The sequence below is a fragment of the Etheostoma spectabile genome, chromosome 3 (genome assembly GCF_008692095.1).
Source record: "Etheostoma spectabile isolate EspeVRDwgs_2016 chromosome 3, UIUC_Espe_1.0, whole genome shotgun sequence".
In the NCBI taxonomy this organism is placed as follows: Eukaryota; Metazoa; Chordata; class Actinopteri; order Perciformes; family Percidae; genus Etheostoma; species Etheostoma spectabile.
This window is the reverse complement of record NC_045735.1, coordinates 17,241,096-17,262,061: the sequence shown is the minus strand read 5'-3', so window position 1 is coordinate 17,262,061 and position 20,966 is coordinate 17,241,096. Positions and strand designations below refer to the sequence as shown.

Genomic DNA, 20,966 nt, shown 5'->3' with positions numbered 1-20,966 from the left:
TCATAACTGTAATTATTAAGTACATTTTTTAATGGGAAAATGTTGTTTTTTCTGAAAATTGAATGCCTCTCCTGGAGATAGAGGACATGGACGGAGAACTCAAATTTTAATTTTATACATCTGAGTCTGTTGGGTCTTAGGAAGGTCTACTACATAATTCTGTATTTGGAACTTGCTGCTTGTTGTTGGGATGCTTTTTGTGTGCTTTATTTCAACTTTGTATTTTTACATTTCAACTTTCTTTTATACAGCACCTTAACGCTTCTTTATACAGCACTTTGGTCAACTTAAGCTGGGTTTTAAATCTGCTCTAGATATAAATTTGACTCACTTACTTTACTTACTATAAATGAATTACGTTGTACACAGGCTTTTGTATGAAGCCTGTATGAAATATGATACATTGTTTTAAATGACGTCAGTGTCGGTTGACGCTGAAGACTTCACGGTTGAAAATGAAATCACAGTTAGGAAGGAGTGATCTTACCAGACCTCGGAAGGTTATGTGTGAGGCAACATTAGCCGCTACCAGGGGTGTCAGACTGGGGGTGGGAATGGGACTGAGTACCCAGGGCCCTCATGTAAGAAGGGCCCAAAAAGATGCTAGAATGAACAGCTGTGGACGCAAGGGGCCCGTAGAGAATGCCTTTCTACAGGGCCCAGAATTTTGTGCTACCCCCCTGGATGTCTGACCAGTCAGCAGTCAAGCTGTAATGTGGTTAATGTGGTTAATAAAAAAAAGACTCCGGTTCTGCATCAGTTTATTTTTCTTCTTCAAATTCACATTGAAAATCTATTTTAGGAGTGTGACGCTAAATGGGTGGAGTACTCTTTTAATGGTTTTGCTTGACCATCTGGTACAACCATGAGTCTGATGGGGATGGGAGTTTGAAACTTTTATGAGACATGACATAACGTCCTAACAATAACAAGTTATGGATGTCAATCACAACTGAAGCTTAAAAGCCAACGGGTAGCGCAGTGGAAGAGAGCGGTGTCTGAGTGTTAGGCGTGCTCATTAGCGGTGCATGCTGCTGTGTGTGGACATACAGAAGACAAAGACGCCATGCCAGAGGAGCCGGTGAGATTATTCAAAGATCTGCCCATCATTAGTCTTCCTGGGGGGTCACTGTCCTCGCAGGTGGAGTCAGTGTCTCTGCCAGCGTCCTAAAACACAGACAGCAGGCACGGAAAGCCGTGTGCACAGGGATGCAGAGCAGGATTTGACCTACTGGACTAAAAGATGCAGGGGTGGTTTTACCTCCTTCTGTAAGAACGAAGGGACCGATTTGCTCATCTTCTTCAGGTGCTCCGGATCCGAAAATAAGGAGGAGGAGGGCGACGGGATGGATGAAACTAAAGAGCGGTTGATTGGGAAGCAGAATATATCAATTCTTCACTAAATTGCTTGCAAAGATATCCATCATAAAAAGAATCAAGCTTTTTTTTTTTACCATCACTAACGCGTCTCATGTCAGCAGTTGGGTCTTGCCTTCTTTCTTGTCCTGTGAGAAACAAATCAAAATAATTCAAAGTCTCCCAAAATGATGTGTGCATTTGGACAATCTGACTCGGATGTTGCGGACTCACGTGGTGATAAGGACGCTGTGATGTCCTCCATACTTTTAGCCAGATTTTTCGGCCGTGCCTCTGCTCGCCTCAGCGCTTTCCTTACAAGGCTCGGGCCGTCGCCGTCATTCTCGCCTACAGTACAGATTGGAAAGAAAAATATGTAATCATTTCAGAGTTTGTTTGCTTATGATAGTGCCAGTTTTTCGTGCTCAGATTGGTTGATGAAACAACAGACAATGATACTGCACAGACGTATGCTTAACAGAGGACAACGTTATTTTGAGCTGTAATCTGATTTGAATGCAGAGATTATTTTACTTAAGCAAGTTTATTGCGTACATAACTTGTCTGTCTATACTTGTAAATGGGGCTGCATCTGACAATGTTCCCGTGTTTGATTAATATGCAGCGATTTCTCAATGAATCAATAAATCGTTTGTTCTATAAATGTCAGAAACTGTCACAATATCACAGAGAACAATGTGACATCATTAACCCTCGTGTTGTCTTCCCGTCAAAAAAATTAACACTTTTGTAGGACTTTAATCACTGTTTTAACTTTTCTTACGTTTTTGTCCCTTTTTTCAACGCTTTTTAAAACTACCTAACACTAACTTATTAACTTAAATTTTACAGTTCTTTTTGGAATTTATGTTCAATAAACCTCATTCATAGGAAATTATATCTAATGTTTGAGTTAGAAAAGCAGAAATTAAGAATTATTTAGACTATAATTAAAGGAATGTATGTTGATGGATAATCACAGACTGGAATATGTCAACTTTTACTCTACTTTTACACTTTTTAAAAACCACTTCAATATTTTCAAATGCTATAAAATTGAATAAGACGCCCCAAAATGAATGAAAGTAGAGATTTGTACTTGCCAAAGAGCGTTGTGTGGAATCAATCATGTTATTTTGGGGAATTAAAAAGAACATTGATATAGGAAAACGGGTCATTTTGTTGACACTTTTTGTCTATGTTTTTAACTTTTTCTTGCGGTTTTGTCCCTTTTTTCAACACTTTATGGTCAATAAACTTCATTTATAAGAAATGATACCTATTGTTTGAGTTAGAAAAGCAGAAACTAGGAATTATTTAGACTAAAATTAAAGGAATGGATGTTGATGGATAATCAGACTGGAATATGTCAACTTTTACTCAATACTATTTCAAAACCAACCATGTTTTTCAAATGCTATAAAATTGAATAAGACGCCCCAAAATGAATGAAAGTAGAGATGTGTACTTGCCAAAGAGCGTTGGGTGGAATCAATCATGTTATTTTGGGGAATTAAAAAGAACACTGATATAGGAAAACGGGTCATTTTGACCCGAGGACAACATGAGGGTTAAATGGCTTGTTCTGCAAGTGAAACTGAAATATAATGGAGATAATGAATGGTACTTTTGTAATATATAGTGTATATTGTCAGATATAAGTCTTACAATTTGGCCTTTTTGGCACATTTTTGAGTTGGAATTGATTCTCATTAGCAAAATACCGTCAGTAATAACCAAAAGCACATTAAATATGCAGTTTAGTGACCTTTGGAAATGGTGTGTAATTGTTTGAGGATGTATGGGTACAGCTCCTGCTTCAAAGCCAATGAAACTAGCTTCCTAAATTCTAAGCTGGTGAAACACGTCTCTATCTTTGTGGTGTGAAGTGAGAGTGACGTAGCGGCCGGCCCACAAAGTCAACATGGGCAGCTGATCCCTGCTACAACACACACACACACACACACACACACACACTGTTTACAGAGATCTGCTTCAGCCAACACAGATAATTTGACACGGACATGATATCAAGGATACTGCTGTATAAAACACATGTGGCAATAATCGTCCACCAGTCTGCAAACAGAAAGGAGAAGTACTAAAAACAGCTTTATTTTCACTAAAATGTTCAACGCGTTGTAAGAATTACATGAAATTTTGAAAGTTGAAAACATTTGTTCTTGCTGCTAAATGTTCACTGTAGGAACTGAAGAAAATTTTGATTCATATTTTACGTAAACTTCTTTTGCTCTCAACATTTACTCCCTGCTTTGAAAAAAGTTGTTTTGATTCCGTTATTTTTCCCTAAAATTAATCTCAGTTTCTGCTTTTTGTAAAAAGAAAAAATCTAGTTACCAAAACATTGTTGTAAAATATCTATCTACATAAAACTGAGCTATTATTAATATTACCTATCAAAAATACCAAATTCAATTTATTTATTTAATTACTTATTTTATTTTCACAACAAAAACATTAAAACAATGTTATGTGTTTTACAAAAAGATGAGATGGACAATTGCCAAAAAAACCTTAAGGGGCTTAATAAGAATCTCCATAGAAACAATTATATTTAACAATTTAAAAACATGTATATATTATTATGTAAAAAAATAAAAGTCTTTGTATAAAACAATTTAGCACAAACCCATATGAAAAATTCAGACAACTCAGGAACAATTTTACTATCTCTTTAAACTAAATATCAACAGTTATCTGACTCTTTCCAAGGCCAGCTTCAGTTTTCATATTATGTAAAATATTAGGTATTCATATTAGGTGTGTATGTATGTAAAAGTTGTTGCTTACGGTTTGAGCCGTTCCTGGACCAGGTTTCTGACGTGCTGCTCACCGATGACTCCTGACCTGCGTCTGAACTGCTGTAGTTCGCCCACGGAGGGCGCTGACTGGCCTTGCTGCCCCTCCTGCCGTAACGCTCCTCTGAGTTCACCGGCGTGCTGGCCCTCATCGGCCCACCCAGGTCAAACTCATAGGCAGACCTCCCTTCGGACCCCTGGTCCTTCGCTGGCGGGGCGAGGGAGGTGTGGACGCTGGTCTCGTCCGTCATACCCAGGTAATAGCGGTAGTCTCTGGGAACGCACGCCCGCGCACGAGGAGCCAGAGGCTCCGGTTCCTCTGACGATCTCCTCTGCGAGGCGCCTTTTTCCACGTTCTGCCTCTGCTTCCTGCTCTGGGACTGGATGGGGCTCACATCCATTTTAAGCTCCTTTTCATCGGGGACGCTCAGAGAGAACATGCTGGTGGCGCGACGCATTGACTTTCCACGACTGCTCGAATTGCTAAAGCTGTCTTTTCTGCTCTTTGGAGAACGGGCCTCTTTTCCTGAACTGCTCGGCTGTTTGGTGGATTTCTCCTCTCTACTAGAGTCTTTGGAGCTCCTTCTGGACTCAGCTGTATAATTAAACTGGTTGCTTTTGCCCTCGTTTGCTGCCCTCGACCCCAGCGGTCGGTCATGAGGCGACTTCGATCGATTCTGAGGAGGTGGAGATGATTTCACGATGGGTGGTCTTGTTTTCTCTGTCACGCTGTACACCTCAGGGTCAGCGCACTTTAACTCCTGAGATGAAAGCTGGGCACCTATGGGCTCTTTCCGTTTGGGGCTTTTGGGTTTGTCGAAGGAAAATGATCCCTTGGTATCTGACGTGGCCTCGTCCCAGAACTCCCGCAAAGTGTTAAATTGTATTCGGCTTGTGCCCAGGCTAGGGGACATCTTGTCTAGTCTCTGATTAAAAGGAAGAACATTGTAATTGTGATGATTTCTATCAGAGTCTTCCTCATCGCTGCCGGAATCATTTCCGATTGACGTCAGGTCGTACTCGGACTTCGTATATCTTTTATTCAGTTTTGCTTGATTCGCAGCACGAGCGACTTTACCTTCCCCGAGAGCTTTAGGTTTGCTGGTGTAAAACGGGGATTTGTTCCTCTCCGTCTCCCAAAAAGATTTGAGCTGCTTTATCTTCTCTGCAACACTTTCTTGATGTGGCAAACCTTGCCTGTTTGAGTGTGTCATTCGGTCTTTATTAGTCGTGTCCTCTTTCGTTTGGGAGACATGCTCAATAGCACACTTTTATCTTCACTGTCCATTCTCTTCCCCTCTTCACTTGAACCTCTACGCATTTGTGTTTTAGGGGTGATTTGGATATCATTCCCGCCTTGCTTGTAGTCCATATATGGGTGGTTTCTGGACATGTGGAGCTTCTCAGAGTCTGGATCTGTATCCAGCTGAGACAAAGGAATGTTCTTGGACAGTTCGTTTTGCAGTGAGGTTTCTCTGGATTGGGAGATACTGTCTGGTTGTGGACTGGACTGGATGGGTGTACTAAGTCTGGTTACACTTAAAATCTCAGTCTCTGAACCTCTTCTGTCAGATATTTGGGGACTGGCCGCTGACTTTAAATAATCTAAGTTGTATGTTGGGTCATTATTGTTCCTCTGAGTTAAAGTATTCATCCCCCGACTGTCTACCTCCTGTTTATTATTTGGTTGAACATTGTCTGCAGTATCTTTCTGTTTTCCTTCTTTTCCTGATGATTTGAAGTGAACTTATCATAAATCCCCTCCCTGTTGTATACTCCGGACACAGCGGGCATGGCAGGTGCCCTGTGGGGTTTGTTTACTGTTTCCTCGTCTTTCTCCACCGAGAGGTGAACGGGTTTTTGTTTGTTGTGGCTGGGCATGATTGACTTGCTGATGAGTATTTTAGGTCCCGGGTTGCTTTTCTCCCAGAATGACTTAAGATGAGTGATTTGGGGCGGTTGGCCTTCATCATTACCATCTTTAACTTCCTGTGACAGCATTCTTTCTCTGGTATCCTTCTTCACCTCTTCTTGTGTTCCTCGGCCTGTTGCTCTTAACTCTTTAACCTCATTGTTCTGTGTTTGTAAGTTATTCCTCCTCATCTCAAGGGTTTCATTTGTCCAATCACTTATAATATCCCCAGCATCTTTTCGTAATGAAGCTTCACGTCTTATATTGCTGATTTCTACATGTTTGTCGGAGCTCTTTGTCGCCATAGGACCGTTGTCTGTCCTTAGGGAATCAATGCTGTCTGTGCTGCGGCAGAACCAGTCCAGCACCTTGGCAATGGAGTCCTCCTCATCACCGGTGGGACTGGCGGTCTGAGTGGATAACTGAAATGCGTGTTTCTGATTGGATTTCTTCTGCGTTTGCTCATCAGACGTATCAATGAAGTTGAGATCATAAGATTCTGGAGGATGTGGATCTGAAAACAAAGATATGAATTTAGAATGAAATACGTGTCAAAAAATAGTCAGAAAGCTACTACGGGCTGTTCTGCAGCAGGTTTATCTTCCAAGAGACAGCCATGCTAGCTACAATGTAAGCCAAATGCTAACATCTGAATTCTATAATGCTCACTGCTAACATGCTCACAATAACAATGGTAACATGCTGATGTTAAGAAGGTATAATGTTTATACCATTTTCAACAATTTAGTTTACAGTGCAAGCTAGCTAACTGGTAATTAACACAATGTATAACTTGATGGGACTGCCATTAGCTTTACAGGTTGTTAAGAAACAAGATATTGGAAAAAATGAACTTAATCAAGATAGATGAAAGTTTAAAAGATCCCAAAGGTATTGCAAGTACTGCAAATTTCACGACGACTCCAGTCAATGAGCCTTGTCACCTTCAGCTCTGGATCTACCTTTAAAGCTACTGCAGTGAGAGGTTACACTAATGTTTTATTCCCTGAAAACAATATGAATAAGTGTCTGTTTCCTTTATTATTTATTGCTGCTTCCCACCTACTAAGATGGCATTTCTGTGGTGTGTGCATCAGCTGCCATGGTGATAGGGGGGGGCTGAAGGATAGTAAGTAGAGGTATTTCTTGATTTATTGTCACTGAACTCACCAACAGTGCTTTGGGGCAGACTCAGCTCTTCCTGCCTCCCTGCTGTTCCCACACTGCTGTTGTCTGGATCCTGAATGCTGCCGGTGTTCACCGCTGCACGTTCTCTTCGTGTCTGATCCTCTCGTGCATCGCCCTTCTTTGGGATCTCTCTGCCAATGGACGCATCACTCCGGCCAAAAGTGGCTGGTCTGAAATGATGTAGGTGGTGAGTTGCTGTGGAAGGATCAGAGAGTTGAATTAAAATGTTGGGGTCGGCGTTGCGGGGGGAAGCGTCCACTGACCTGTCTCTTGGGGTATTTTCTCTCTCCAGACTGGAATTAGACAAAACCAGAGATACATCATGTAGTGTATGCTGGGAGTTTTTATCTAGAGGTCTGAATGGCTGAGCAGACTGAGACACTTGATTAGGAACAATGCTTTTCTGAGGTATTTCATCTCGGCCCTTCAGGTAGGACTGGTTCGAGCTGTCACTGGACCCTCGCTGGAGGCTCAGTCTTGTGGCAGGAACGATCCCCGCTGACCCTCCCTGAGCGTCCAACGCCAGGCTGTTGCTTTCTGACTGACTGGATGTACGTCTTGATAGAAATGTCCTCTTCTTTGGCACCGGCCTGAAACCTACAGAGGAGCCCTCGGATGTGAGGGAGCCCCCTGACGTGTGACTGGCCTCTGCTGGCTGGCTCTTCACTGGAGATATGATCTCTGAGGGGAAGCAACAAAAGAAGCCGCTATAAGTTGGCACATTGATTTTTTTGTGTGTGGTGAATCTCAATTCACAGCCTCACAAATGTCTTTTCATGTGTTACAATCCCAACCTGTCTCAGGTGACACCTGGTCTTGACTGGTTGACATGTCATCATTATTTCCAGGTGGCTCAACAACAATAAGGGAAGGGCGGTTGAAAGGGTTGTGCCTCGGCTTGAAGGAAAAAGAATATGATGAATGTTACATTACAACGCAATTATATTACAATAGCTACAATATGACTGTTACAAGGTTGCACCAGAGAGAATAAAACATTTGACAGAGAAGAGGCTGATTTTGTAACACATATGCCTACCCTTCTTGGAGAGCGGACTACTGAATTTAGATTCTCTTTTTCTGCATCGCTGTAGGGGTAAAACATTGAAATATTTAGTTAGAAAAGATGAATTTAAAAGAAACACAAAGCATCAGATAAAGTGTTTAACATGGTGTGCCTTTTTTTTTCTCAAATATTCCTGTAGTGTGCATGACTGGGGCTTGCTGACTCCTAAAGAACGAAAAGAAGAATGTCTACCCAACCTCAACAAAAGTATGAGACGAAACTATGAGATAAATTTTGGAATTTTGCGTCTGAATCATAACAGGAAAGCAAACCTTAAAGCTATAGTGCATAGTTTCTGTCTCCCCCCATTCTAAGTAATGACAACAAAATTGTCACACATAATACAAGCCTTCCACAATCCGCCCCCCCCCCCCCCCCCATACCCCACCCACACAAACATGATGGACTATTCACAAGACGTAATTATCTTCACTCAATTTTCTGAAAATTGCCCATTTGACGCAGCACTGTAAATGCAACAGTGGTTTGAATTGTTTGGGAGTCATTGGAAATCCACCTATTCCGTCATTTAGTTGTGAGGTGTGTTAGCATTCTGCAAATAGAGTTAGGGCAGTTACATTTCTGAGTCTATCGTGTGCTTAGGAAATGTGTACATGAGCACAAAGGCTTGGAAACATCAAATATTGACCCAACTTGTAATAAAATGTTAAATGTGTCTCAGCTGTTACTATCTTAGTAAGAGTCTTTTACCCCAGTTAGTTGCACTGTAAAAGTATTCATAATGTCACAATAATCCAGTTACTTTGAATTTAAAAAAAAAACTCCTGGTATTTCATCTTATACAACCTGATTGCTACATCCTGATCCTTTCATTCCAGAAATAACCACCCCAGTAATATAAACAGACACTTCTCATTTTTCAGTCATGCCCAGAGCGACTATTGAGTTAAATACTTTGCCAAACTGTCGGTCTGCTAATCCTTTAATATGTCAGACCACATCCTGCAGTGTTCTGAGCAGTAGCTGCTGCTGGGCTATAAAACAAGACATGTTCCCTGTCAGCAACACCTATGTTTACAGAGGCTGAGTCACAAGACACCACACACACGCACACACAACACACACACACACACACCAAACTACAGTTATACACTGACCAAGGGAGAAAGAGAGAGAGGAGCTAGTCCAATATTTCACACTGGTCGAGTTATTTAATGTCATCTAAAAAACGCTGGCGTGCTCTTTCAGTCAACACCGTGGCAGGCTAAACAATGAGAAAATGAAACGGTAAAAGACAGACAGATGAAAGGATTGTGTACTTGATGTCCTGCTGTTGTCCTGGTTCCAAAGATCTGGCAGGTTTTGGTGGAGCGACGTTGTCTGATCCTCGACTGCCGGGCGTCTTGGATCTTTCAATTCTTAAGGAACCATCTGCAGCAGAAAGTTGAGAAAAAAAGTAGAAAGAGATTAGGGAGTTAACAAAAACACAATGCAATCAAAATATCAAGTTTTATGTGTTTGGTTGGTTTGTAAGGTTGATTTTTTTCCCTAGTCTGCTGTATGTGACTCTCCTCCAACGTGTTTTTGTGATCCTGCAGTTGTCAACTGTTTCTCAGCAGTGAAATCATTGTTTAAATCCAATATTGGTATTGCTTTCTTCTGTAATATAATAAGTCCACGGTGCGTAGGCCTCGGCACTGTTGGCATGGTAGCCGTAGGAAAGGTTGGATTTCAACATTAAACATGTCATCTTTCAAGGCAGACAGAAGACCCCTCAGGATATGTGGAATACATACACTGCTGCTCATAAGTTCATGAACCCATGCTAAAGTTGACTAAAAAGAGGAATAAAAAAATCATCTTTTCAGAAATTAATTTGAATGCCTTCATTAAGAAAATTACGAAAAATCCAACCTTTAAGGACACCTATTTTATTTGTGAACAAATAATGTATTGTGAATAAATAAATATTGTTCCTTAAAATACAGGGGGCATAAGTATACACCCCCCTATGTTAAATTCCCATAGAGGCAGGCACATTTTTATTATTAAAGGCCAGTTATTTCATGGATTAGGATACTATGCATCCTGATATCCCCCCCCCCCCATACACTTCATCATATCTAGAGACTGGCATGGGGAACTTTCCATTAAATCATCTCTCAATGCAAATAAAGCCAGCTATTAAGCTAACTGAAATAACACCATGCCTATCTCTATGTATGGTGAAGGGTATGTGATGATTTGGGGCTGTTTTAATGCCAAAGTCCATGAATAACGGGCTTAAAAAAAAAAAAAAAATGTGCCTGCCTCTATGTGAATTTAACATGGGGGGGTGTATACTTATGCATCCTGTATTTTAAGGAAGAACATTTATTTATTCACAATACATTATTCGTTCACAAAGAAAACTGTTGTCCTTAATGGTTGTTTTTTTCTTATTTTTTTAATTAAGTCATTAAGATGAATATCCAAAAGATGTTTTGTTTTTTTATTCCTCCTTTTAGTCAACTTTAGCATGGGTCCATAAACTTATGAGCACCACTATACTTGTGCTAGTTAGGCGGCTGGATAACAGGCACAGAAACTAAATCTGAAGAGTGCTGGGGTCACAAATGGAGCTAGAACATGTGTCAAGAGCGTAGAATGAACACACCTAAAGCAGCTTTCCTCTTGTTCATGGAGGCCAGGATGATCTCCGAGCCGTGGATCTTGTCCATGTGTCTGCGAGACTTGGCCTCGTAAAACCACTCTCCAGTCCGGTACTTCCGCTCGGTGTCTGGCTGCGATCCGCTGTCCAAAATCCTCTCCAGTTTCCTGGAGGGGAAACACAAAAGTGACATGTACAAATGCTTAACCCTCATGTTGTCCTCATGTTGTCCTATATCAGTGTTCTTTTTAATTCCCCAAAATAACATGATTGATTCCACACAACGCTCTTTGGCAAGTACAAATCTCTACTTTCATTCATTTTGGGGCGTCTTATTCAATTTTATAGCATTTGAAAAAAAAAAAAAATTAAGTGGTTTTGAAATAGTCTTGAGTAAAAGTTGACATATTCCAGTCTGTGATTATCCATCAACATCCATTCCTTTTAATTTTAGTCTAAATAATTCATATTTTCTGCTTTTCTAATTCAAACATTAGGTATAATTTCTTATAAATGAGGTTTATTGACCATAAATTCCCCCAAAAACTGTAAAACTAAAGTTATAAAGTTAGTGTTACGTAGTGTCAAACGTAAAAAAAAAAGGGACAAACGTAGAAAAAAAGCATCAAAAGTGTTGAAAAATAGGACAAAAACGTAAGAAAAAGTTAAAAACATTGATAAAAAGCGTATGTACTGTATATATACGCAGTATAAACAAGATGTACTTGTATCAGCTGCACTAAATGGTGAATCTGACCATATATAATTTTGTCTTGGAGTTGATTTTATTTCATTTGTTACTGCTTGTTTTATCCTGTTTTCAACCTTGTTCAACTTTCCTTTTCTTTTCTTTGATCTCCTGAGACATGTCATTGAGTCAGTTTGGGAAAGTGAAATGTAAAAGTTATTTATTGTCACTTTAAGTATTTACTTTCATCATCTACTTTTAGATTCAGCCTTCTACTCCACTTCATAGCGCAACACCAGCTTTACATAACAGTTGCACATGATCTATTTAGAGGAAGGAATTCAGAAAACATTCCCATCAAGTTGAAATTGAATCAAAAAGAAGCGAGCGCTTCAACTCATCTTCCCTCTACACGGAGAAGCACGGCAGTCATGTGAAAACAAGGGTAGCACATTATTACAGACTGGTGGCCTAATCCTTTTACACCAGATCGACCGAGACACAGCGAGCATTCAGCCTCCCGCTGACAAAAAAAAATAGCTTCCTGGGTGAAATCAATTAAACTCCCAATGAAAAGCCCATTGTATCATGACATTCTTGACTCTTGTAAAATGGAATCTTCAAAGATGGGATTTTGTGACGTTTCCATGCACGACTGCAGTTTTATTGGTTAAGAAGATTCCTTTTGTATCTGCACATGGGAGGGATCAGAAATCCTACTGGGCCTTTGTTTGTCTTAACAAGCCTTGAATATACACCGAGAGGAATGGTTGACCCCTCCCAAAGGTGCAATGGAGATCTTAGGAACAGCTGACTTCAAATTCGAGTCTAACCTTTCTCTTTATTTCCAAGCTGACCGGAGGCAGCATCAGGAACCACCCTCTTCACAGCTGAGGTGTCTCTCATCATTGAGGCCTTTAAGGGTTCCTATTCTTGTTTGTCAGAACAACATGATCCTCTCCCCCATGTGTTAACGTTCGTCTTGGGTGTAATCTAATTGCCCATCTCCCATTGAGGCGTCTCAGTGATCAAGGCGACGTCTGTATTTGGCCAAGCTGTAATTGTGTTATTCTATTATGGCGACAGAAGTATTAGTTTTCCTGTCCCACAAAGGCCTCTTGTCACAAAAAAACAGCCGTTGGAAGAACTAAGGAGTACTTATCGAATCATTAAAATTACATTAGCTGAACAACATGACGTGAGCTTAAATGTCAGCCAAAACATTTCTGCTCCTGTAAAATAAGCCGAGTTGGATGACATTTGAAACCTTTACCGGCCTAAAACGCAATCTAAAGATGGCAGACGCTGATTTGTTTTCGCTGATGTATTTCTACTAGGGCTGCACAATTAATTGCAATTTCATCGAAATCGCAATATGGACTAGTGCAATATTCAAATCGCAATGGGGGGGGGCAATGTATGCAATATATATTACAGGCAAAAAATGTGTCAAACAATTCTGAGTTAAGTATTAAGGTGCTGCAGAAGACGCCCCAGCCCATAAATCATATCCTAAATTATTAGGAAAACAGTCTTTGTTTGGTAGAGATCCTTGCATAAATCACACTATAATCTTTTAAAGTTTTTTAATTTTAATATTATATATATTTATACAGTTTATAATTTTTTTCAATGAAAATTACAATAATGACAATAGTGATATATGTATATATGTATACATATCTCTCAATATCAGTCAAAGTAATTGCAATTAGATATGTCCTCATGCACTGCAGCCCTAGCTTCTACCTGATTCTCTCCTCCTCGGCTTTCTTCAGCTCGGCGTCCCTCCTCAGCACCGTCATTATCGCCCCCTGCTCCTCCTCCGTCAAGTGGCTCAGGTCAATCATGGTTCCTCCTCCCCCCCCCACCCACCCACCCACCCCTCCTGCTTCTCTCAGGGGGTCTACGCTCGGCGAGCAGGGAGCAGCCACCAGCTGGGTCCGTCCCTGCCGGGCAAATCCAATGTCAAATCCCACACCGTTGTGACTGTGTTCCTATATTTCACAACCATGATGAGTACATCATTGCATATTGATATCAATTAATTACAAGGGTAAAAAGTACATGGGCAGACAATCTTCTGTTTTTTTGGTGAGTTGGTTTAAAAAATATGGGTGCACAATTACAGCATGCTATTCCTGCCCAGCCATTTTACAGCTGTGGAGTCCATGCAGTACAACGGGCTTCTCGTTAAGGACAGTGAATGCAGCATCGCCCGTTTAAATCCGAAATACTGGAAGCCGATCCGACAATTCCACCAAATGATGTAAAGTGAACAGCTGTAGCTTCTGTATCTGTCAGAAACAGGGGTGGAAAGTTGAGTGGCATCTCCACTTCAGTCAAATGTTGAGGTACTTTACTCGAGTATATCTATTTATTTCACTTTATACTTCTACTACACCACATTTCAGTGGAACATATTGTATTATTTTACCCCTCTACATTATTTGACAGCTAGTTACTTTACAAATTAACTTTGCATTTAAAACATATGATGAGCTTATGTAATACAACGCATTGTTAAAACATAAACCAGTGTCCCAAACCTTTTAACTTAAAGGTGCCCTGCCACACAAAACCGTTTTTACTTGCATATTTATATATGTCAGGTCCATACGTGTGTGTGTGTGTGTGTGTGTGTGTGTGTGTGGGGTGTGTGTGTGTGTGTGTGTGTGTGTGTGTGTATGTGTTATGTGGTGAATGTGAAAGCTCTAGCCACTGAAAAAAAATAAGAGGAGAAATCCGACCAATCACAACAGCTGGTCAGTCTGACGTCATGTTGCCTGAGCTCATTAATATTCATGAGCTGGGTAAAGGATGCTGATAGCGAGGCTCTCATTGGTTAGCTGTTAGCCAATCAGAGGCAAGTAGCTTAGCTGGTTGAATATTAATGAGAACTGGCCCAAATGGAGCTGAGTCTTCCTGCGGGCTTTCTATACCACGCTAGAATGACTGGAAACAAGGTAACCACGGTAACTAAGGTACAGATGTGGCAGGGCACCTTTAAACCCTTTACCACTTGGGGTGATTTATGATTTATGAGCTCAGTGAGCTCACACGTATGGTTTCATTTAAGTAACAGTTTGAGGCCCAAAGAGGTCAAATTATATAATATTTCATTAAAAAAGCAAAGATTAGGGACGTAAAATAATTTGTTTATCAGAACTTAATCATCGCACAGCCGCTCGGATGTATCTTGTGACCTTTTGAAGGGGCCTCACCCCTAGGTTGGGAGCCCCTGTACAAACTGCTCATTCATTAATGCATCAGTGTTAAATATCTAAAAATGTCATGAATAATAACAATACTGAAGAACAACTACTTTTTGCACATTTTTCTCTGGTAATACTTACTGTACTTTTACTTGAGTAAAGAATATGAGTTCTTCTTCCACCACTGCGTCTACACCATTAAGTATTAAAATATACCCTGTGTACTCCTTTAACTAGTTCATTTAGGGAAGTGATTGTTCACCACAGGTAAAAACTCCATAGAAAGAAAAATTCACAGACTGTCGGAGTATTTTATTCTTTGAAAAACCACAACGCTTTGTCTTTGTTAAACAATACTAATGAATGTAAATGAAAGTAAACCAGTACAACGTGTACATGTACATGTCTTTGTGTGGCTGCAGATTCGGAGTTAAAAGTGAACAAGCTGCTGGAGATGTTTTCTTGTCAAGTTGTTTTCTCTGTTTAGTAAACTACATTCAAGTTGTTTCCTAGAGTTACATTCAGTGGTGGAAGAAGTGTTCAGATCCTTTACTTAAGTAAAAGTGTATAGCCTACTAATGCCACACTGTAAAAATGCTCTGTTACAAGTTAAAGTCCTGTTTAATTTGGAATAAACCATCACATTTTACATGCGCTCAAAAATCAATTAGTTTAATAAATTAATTTGTAAAGTAAAGCTGTCAGATTAATGTAGTGAAGTAAAAAGTACAACATTTCCCTCTGAAATATAGTGGAGTAGAAGTAGAAAGGGGCATGAAAAGAAAAGCCTCAAGTAAAGTACTTCAAATTTGTACTTCGATCCTAGCGTAATTGTACTGTGTACACTCCACACTGGTTACATGTTGTTAGTGAGAGCAGATTGCACTCTTTACCAGTGTCCAGTCCAATCTTATACCTTAAAAATAAGTGTAGTTAGAGTTGTTTTTACATAAGTTCTAGCAATGGATTGTCAAAAGTAAAGGTTAGAAAAAGTGAAATTATGCGACTCATAACATTTTCTGGTTTATTTTGATAGCCCACACTTACAGTGTGGGTATGAATAACCTATGATATAATGCCAGCAAAAAAGAAGACCCAAGTGTCCCGTTATTGATTCAGAGTGTGTTGCCTACCTTACAGGACGCCTGCAGGCTTGTTGGAAACCGCTCCTGTAACTCCCATCCTGATGTGTCGGTTACAACAGAAAACAGGTAAAGTAGGAGAAGAAGTGTTTGGATCCTCCACAGGACAGGAGCTGAGGAGAGGGGGGAGAGGGGGCGGACTCTCCCTCTGTGTGTGTGTTTGTGTGTGAAGGACGTGACATGTGCTTCAACAGCGGAGTAGTGAATACTTGTCTCAGTGAGGTATGTTATCTGTGCTGTAGTGTCAAGTGATGTCCAGCAGGCGTGCTCGGTTTTTAGTGTGTTTGCCAAAAGGGTGTGGACGTCCTCACAGGCAGACCAGCAGACCGTGACGTATTTCAAACAGTAATAACATGCTCACAGTACAAATAATAAGTTTGGAGACTACTATAAAGGGAGGCAGTATTCTCATGGTAGTCTCGCTTTGCCAGACGTTCCTCCACAGTGTAAGCATGGACGCCTGGCCAATAAGAGAGTGTGTATGCACTTAAAGGGCAGGCCTTGCCTCAAAGATGCATGGGTTGAACTCCGATTGGACAGATAGTCTAGCTAGCTGTCTGGATTTACCCTGCAGAGATCTGAGGACCAGGTAACCATAGTCCTCAGATTGGACAGATAGTCTAGCTAGCTGTCTGGATTTCCACCTCAGAAATCCACCGGAGACTAAAATTCCAACACAAAGAAAGCGGAGGATGTAGGACATGTGTCTCCTCAGATCTCTGCATGGTTAATCCAGACAGCTAGCTAGACTATCTGTCCAATCTGAGGACTATGGTTACCTGGTCCTCAGATCTCTGCAGGGTAAATCCAGACAGCTAGCTAGACTATCTGTCCAATCTGAGGACTATGGTTACCTGGTCCTCAGATCTCTGCAGGGTGAATCCAGACAGCTAGCTAGACTATCTGTCCAATCTGAGGACTATGGTTACCTGTCCTCAGATCTCTGCAGGTAAATCCAGACAGCTAGCTAGACTATCTGTCCAATCTGAGGACTATGGTTACCTGGTCCTCAGATCTCTGCAGGTAATTCCAGACAGCTAGCTAGACTATCTTCCAATCTGAGGACTATTGGTTTACCTGTCCTCAGATCTCTGCAGGTAAATCCAGACAGCTAGCTAGACTATCTGTCCAATCTGAGGACTATGGTTACCTGGTCCTCAGATCTCTGCAGGGTAATTCCAGACAGCTAGCTAGACTATCTGTCCATCTGAGGACTAGGTTACCTGGTCCTCAGATCTCTGCAGGGTAAATCCAGACAGCTAGCCAGACTATCTGTTAGGGGTGGGAATCACCAGACGCCTCCCGATACGATATCATCACGATACTTACGCCACAATACAATACGATTACGATTTCAAACATATTGCAATATTCTGGGATATATTGCAATTTATAACCTTTTTTCCAACTTGTAATTTTTCCAAATTTCAAATGACGTCCCCAAAAGGAAACTTTGTCAACATCTGTTTCATCTAAACAGAGGTATTTCTCTGTTTGTCCATCTCACTTCATATTGCTGCAAACTGGGACAAACTGACCAACACATATATAATAAAAGATTGATACTTGGCGCCTGTGTATTGATACAGTATTGCCACTGAAATTATTGTGATACTATGCTGTATCCATTTTTTCCCCCACCCCTACTATCTGTTCAATCTGAGTTTTCTGTTGCACAACTAAAACAACTGTTGAATCTACACACCCGTACCACAAACAAGTTCCTTCCCGAGGCTGTTTTGCAGCGCCACCATAGCTTAGCACCGCCCACGACGATTGGGATTGGTTTAAAGAAATGTCAATATACCAGAGTCCGTTTTTGTCCTATCCAGGAATGCAGCGAGGACTAGCGTGGTTCGGGTTCCCTCCTCGTTTGGTGCTGATCAGACCTAAAACAGACAACCAAAACGCTGGGAACCAGACTGACATATGGTTCTGCCTTATAGAGCAACCTTATTGGTCAACAAAAAAAATGGTTTATTGCGATCCAATAGGGTGTGTGGGGGGGGGGGGGGGGCCCTTTTAAAACTTTTCCCCTACTGGGGAGCTTAAAAACCCGGGTATTTTATCTGCTTTTTATTAAAAATTTAACTGTTTTTAAAATGCTCTTTAAAGTTTAATTTCTTTTTCTGCAATTTAAACTTTTATTATTTTAATTTTTTTTTGTAAAGCAACTTTGAAATTTCCCCCGTTGGGGAAATGTGGGGAATTTCCCAAAAAAGCTGGGCCCTTTCCCCTTACAAAAAATGTTAAAAAAAAAAAACTTTAAAACATTTTTTGGGTTTTTATCACATAATGCATAAAGGCAATGTGAACCCCTTTTTCATTTCAGGACAAAAGTTTTGCCTTTTATGGGGTTTAAAATGAAGAAACATTTTCCTTCTTTTGATTATTACCCCAAGTCGATTATTATAAACGAGGGGGTAAGAGTAGAAAAGGGGAACAATAAGGGGTCCGATTAATCAACAACTTTTTGACGTTTTTAAAAAAAAAAAAATGATAAACCAAAAAAATTTCCTTTTTTTTTAGCTTTTCCAAAATTTTTGATTTAAGGCCCACTTTTCACCTGTATTTAAAATAGTAAATTGAAATATTTTTTTTTTTTGGGGGGGGGTTTTGTCGACAAAACAAACTTTTAAAGCATAACCTTGGGGCTCTACAAATTGTGCGTCCCCTTTTAACTTTTCTTGATGTTTTTTAAAATCTGATTTTTCAAACCCCAAAAATTACAGTTTTTTTTGTCGCACCAGGGGAACTTTTCCATTTTTTGCAGGACAGAAAAAGAAATAAGAAAAACAATACAATTATGAGACCTCTCTCTCTCTTTCTCCAGGTTGGATTATGAACCGCAACTGCCCCAGGGTCTTGAGAATTGTATCTTGGTCTAGGAATATAGTGATCTGCACCACTGAAGAAGAATATCAAATGACATGGTTTGATCCAGCAACACATACTGTACAATGGCAAAAGGTCTCTTATGCAGGACCATGTATTTACAGTATTTCAAATTAGTCTACTTTGCATGTTGTATAATGGTAACAAGTGTAAACATTACTGGTTTATAAATTTCCTATAAATTATAAAAGTATTCCTATTTTCTTTACCGTCTTGCTGTATGCCAGTGTAAACAGTCAACATTCCAAAGATTTAACGTTCACTGTGATAAAAGAAATACATAAACTGTACAGCGGTTTGTGGAAGCTGCTCTTTATTTGTAAAAGAAAGTAAAGACTTCAGTCGTTGTCTGCTACACGTTCTAATTACATAAAGAAAATATCTGCGGAGACAAACGCAGAGAATATCCTGAATCAAACTTAGGTAGAGTCAAATTTGATTGAATTGCTTTCATATTTCATACATCTTTCACTTTTGAACTCAAAGAACAGTCAGTTTGTATATACACAGAGCGCCGATCAACAGCGCTCCTCCACTCCGCCCTGGTCCTCTGGATCTTTTGTACATTAATTTACATCGAATCTGTGACCCTTTTTCCCCGTTAGCGTGGCGACAGCTAACCAACAAGCAGACACACCCGCATCCTCTAGAACCCCCCCCACCCACCAACCCACCCACTCCCACTGAGGAACTGCAGTGGGGAAAGATGTGTGCAACATGAAGACAACTCTTTCACATTCAGAGTAAAGGCAGCCTTGAATACGGTCAGTGAGTCAACGGCATGCCAAGCTTAAAGCAAATGGAGCCCACCACCCGGTGCGGCGCTTCAGATTCGTGGATTAAGTGTTTTTCAACTAGACAGGAAACTGATCCACTGCAAAAAACCCTAGGCACAGAATCGACTATATACTGGTAACTGACTCATACTCTAACCCCTGCCCTTTAATTACAATGGAGATGGTGAAATCTTTCATCTAGTAAAAAAGTTTAACACAAAACTCGTAGAATATTTAGTGCTCTATCATTCCGCTTAATAGGTGTAATTTATATAATAGCTATTTTTAACTCTACCTCTTAATGATAGTCTGAGATCCTTGTTTAATGCTGAAGCACTCCCACAGGTGTTCGATGTACTGTAGATTTTACATTATTTCCCCCCCCCATCTTAAACCAATAATCATAAATAAATACAAACAACACACAAGGAATGTCTACTGTAAACACGGTAAAAAAGACAAAAACTAAACAGGTGTAAACGCCATTAGCATCACTACTTAGTGACAGTTAAATAACTGTAGGGAGTGGATGACTGACGGTCGGATCAAGAAAGGGAAGGACCACGCTCCTCCTTCGCGGAACGTCAAGCCTTGACATCCAACCACAGTATTTCCAAATACATAACATCAAAGTTTCTCAGCACCCATATCTATCTTTACAGATGACACTGTAAAATGGATAAGGAATCTTCTTTAGGGGGGGGGGGGGGGGGTTTAGACAGCAGCATCACTCGACGTCTCGGACAAGTTATAGAATAATGGGTGTGAGCTATCGCCGTTTGGACATGGTTGCCATGGTTTTGGACAGTCGTTTGCACCATTGTGTTCTTGACATGTCTGTGTTTGGGGGGAGGGGGGGAGAGGGGGGGGGAGGAGGGTGTGTGTGTGAATGTTTTTCTGAAGAGTTAGACTGCAACGAGGACAACGCTTTGCTGCTAAGTGCTTCGTCTTCCGAGAGACACATTTCTTCAAATTACATGAACTGCATCTGCAAGAAAGGCAACAGACCGCGATGGTTAGTCTGGCTACACCGTGAACAGAAACAGATCAAATAATTCATTTGTCAATTGACTGTTCGCTAAACCCGTCCCCAGAACAGCAGTGTCCCCCTGCGTTGACGTGGTGTTAATGGGGCTGCTCGTTGGCAGGCCATGCTCTTTTAAGCCTTTCAAACACAAAACGGTCTGAATGAATTAAACTGCGCTGGCTGGATAAAATCTGTCAGTTTTCATTTCAGCTGGCAAACTCTACAGTCTGCAGTTCAAAATGAGAAACTTACTCCTGACTATATCTGTGGC

General features: G+C 40.6%; 2 protein-coding genes across 17 annotated transcripts in view; both read right to left on the bottom strand.

Annotated features, from left to right (window-relative positions):
- The window catches only part of sytl2b (synaptotagmin-like 2b), a 23,881-nt gene extending 7,631 nt beyond the window's left edge, over nucleotides 1-16,250 (bottom strand). Inside the window, exons 1-13 of the mRNA XM_032509687.1 lie at nucleotides 15,989-16,250; nucleotides 13,390-13,589; nucleotides 10,959-11,119; nucleotides 9,622-9,733; nucleotides 8,315-8,363; nucleotides 8,070-8,172; nucleotides 7,258-7,956; nucleotides 5,844-6,601; nucleotides 4,168-5,443; nucleotides 1,591-1,704; nucleotides 1,455-1,505; nucleotides 1,262-1,356; nucleotides 1,051-1,167 (exon numbers count right to left, since the gene is read on the bottom strand). Of these exons, the coding sequence (XP_032365578.1) occupies nucleotides 1,051-1,167; nucleotides 1,262-1,356; nucleotides 1,455-1,505; nucleotides 1,591-1,704; nucleotides 4,168-5,443; nucleotides 5,844-6,601; nucleotides 7,258-7,956; nucleotides 8,070-8,172; nucleotides 8,315-8,363; nucleotides 9,622-9,733; nucleotides 10,959-11,119; nucleotides 13,390-13,490 (3,636 nt within the window). The 5' untranslated portion in view covers nucleotides 13,491-13,589; nucleotides 15,989-16,250. The remainder of the gene's footprint in view (nucleotides 1-1,050; nucleotides 1,168-1,261; nucleotides 1,357-1,454; nucleotides 1,506-1,590; nucleotides 1,705-4,167; nucleotides 5,444-5,843; nucleotides 6,602-7,257; nucleotides 7,957-8,069; nucleotides 8,173-8,314; nucleotides 8,364-9,621; nucleotides 9,734-10,958; nucleotides 11,120-13,389; nucleotides 13,590-15,988) is intronic.
- picalmb (phosphatidylinositol binding clathrin assembly protein b) overlaps nucleotides 14,296-20,966 on the bottom strand; it is a 26,386-nt gene continuing 19,715 nt past the window's right edge. For 14 of the 16 annotated variants that reach the window (XM_032503654.1, XM_032503666.1, XM_032503676.1 and 11 more), the window contains one exon: nucleotides 20,625-20,656. The gene's annotated coding sequence lies outside the window, so the exon portion shown is untranslated. Of the gene's footprint in view, nucleotides 14,328-20,545; nucleotides 20,657-20,966 lie in introns of those variants that run through there. The other 2 variants (XR_004327456.1, XR_004327459.1) reach the window with 1 other exon arrangement.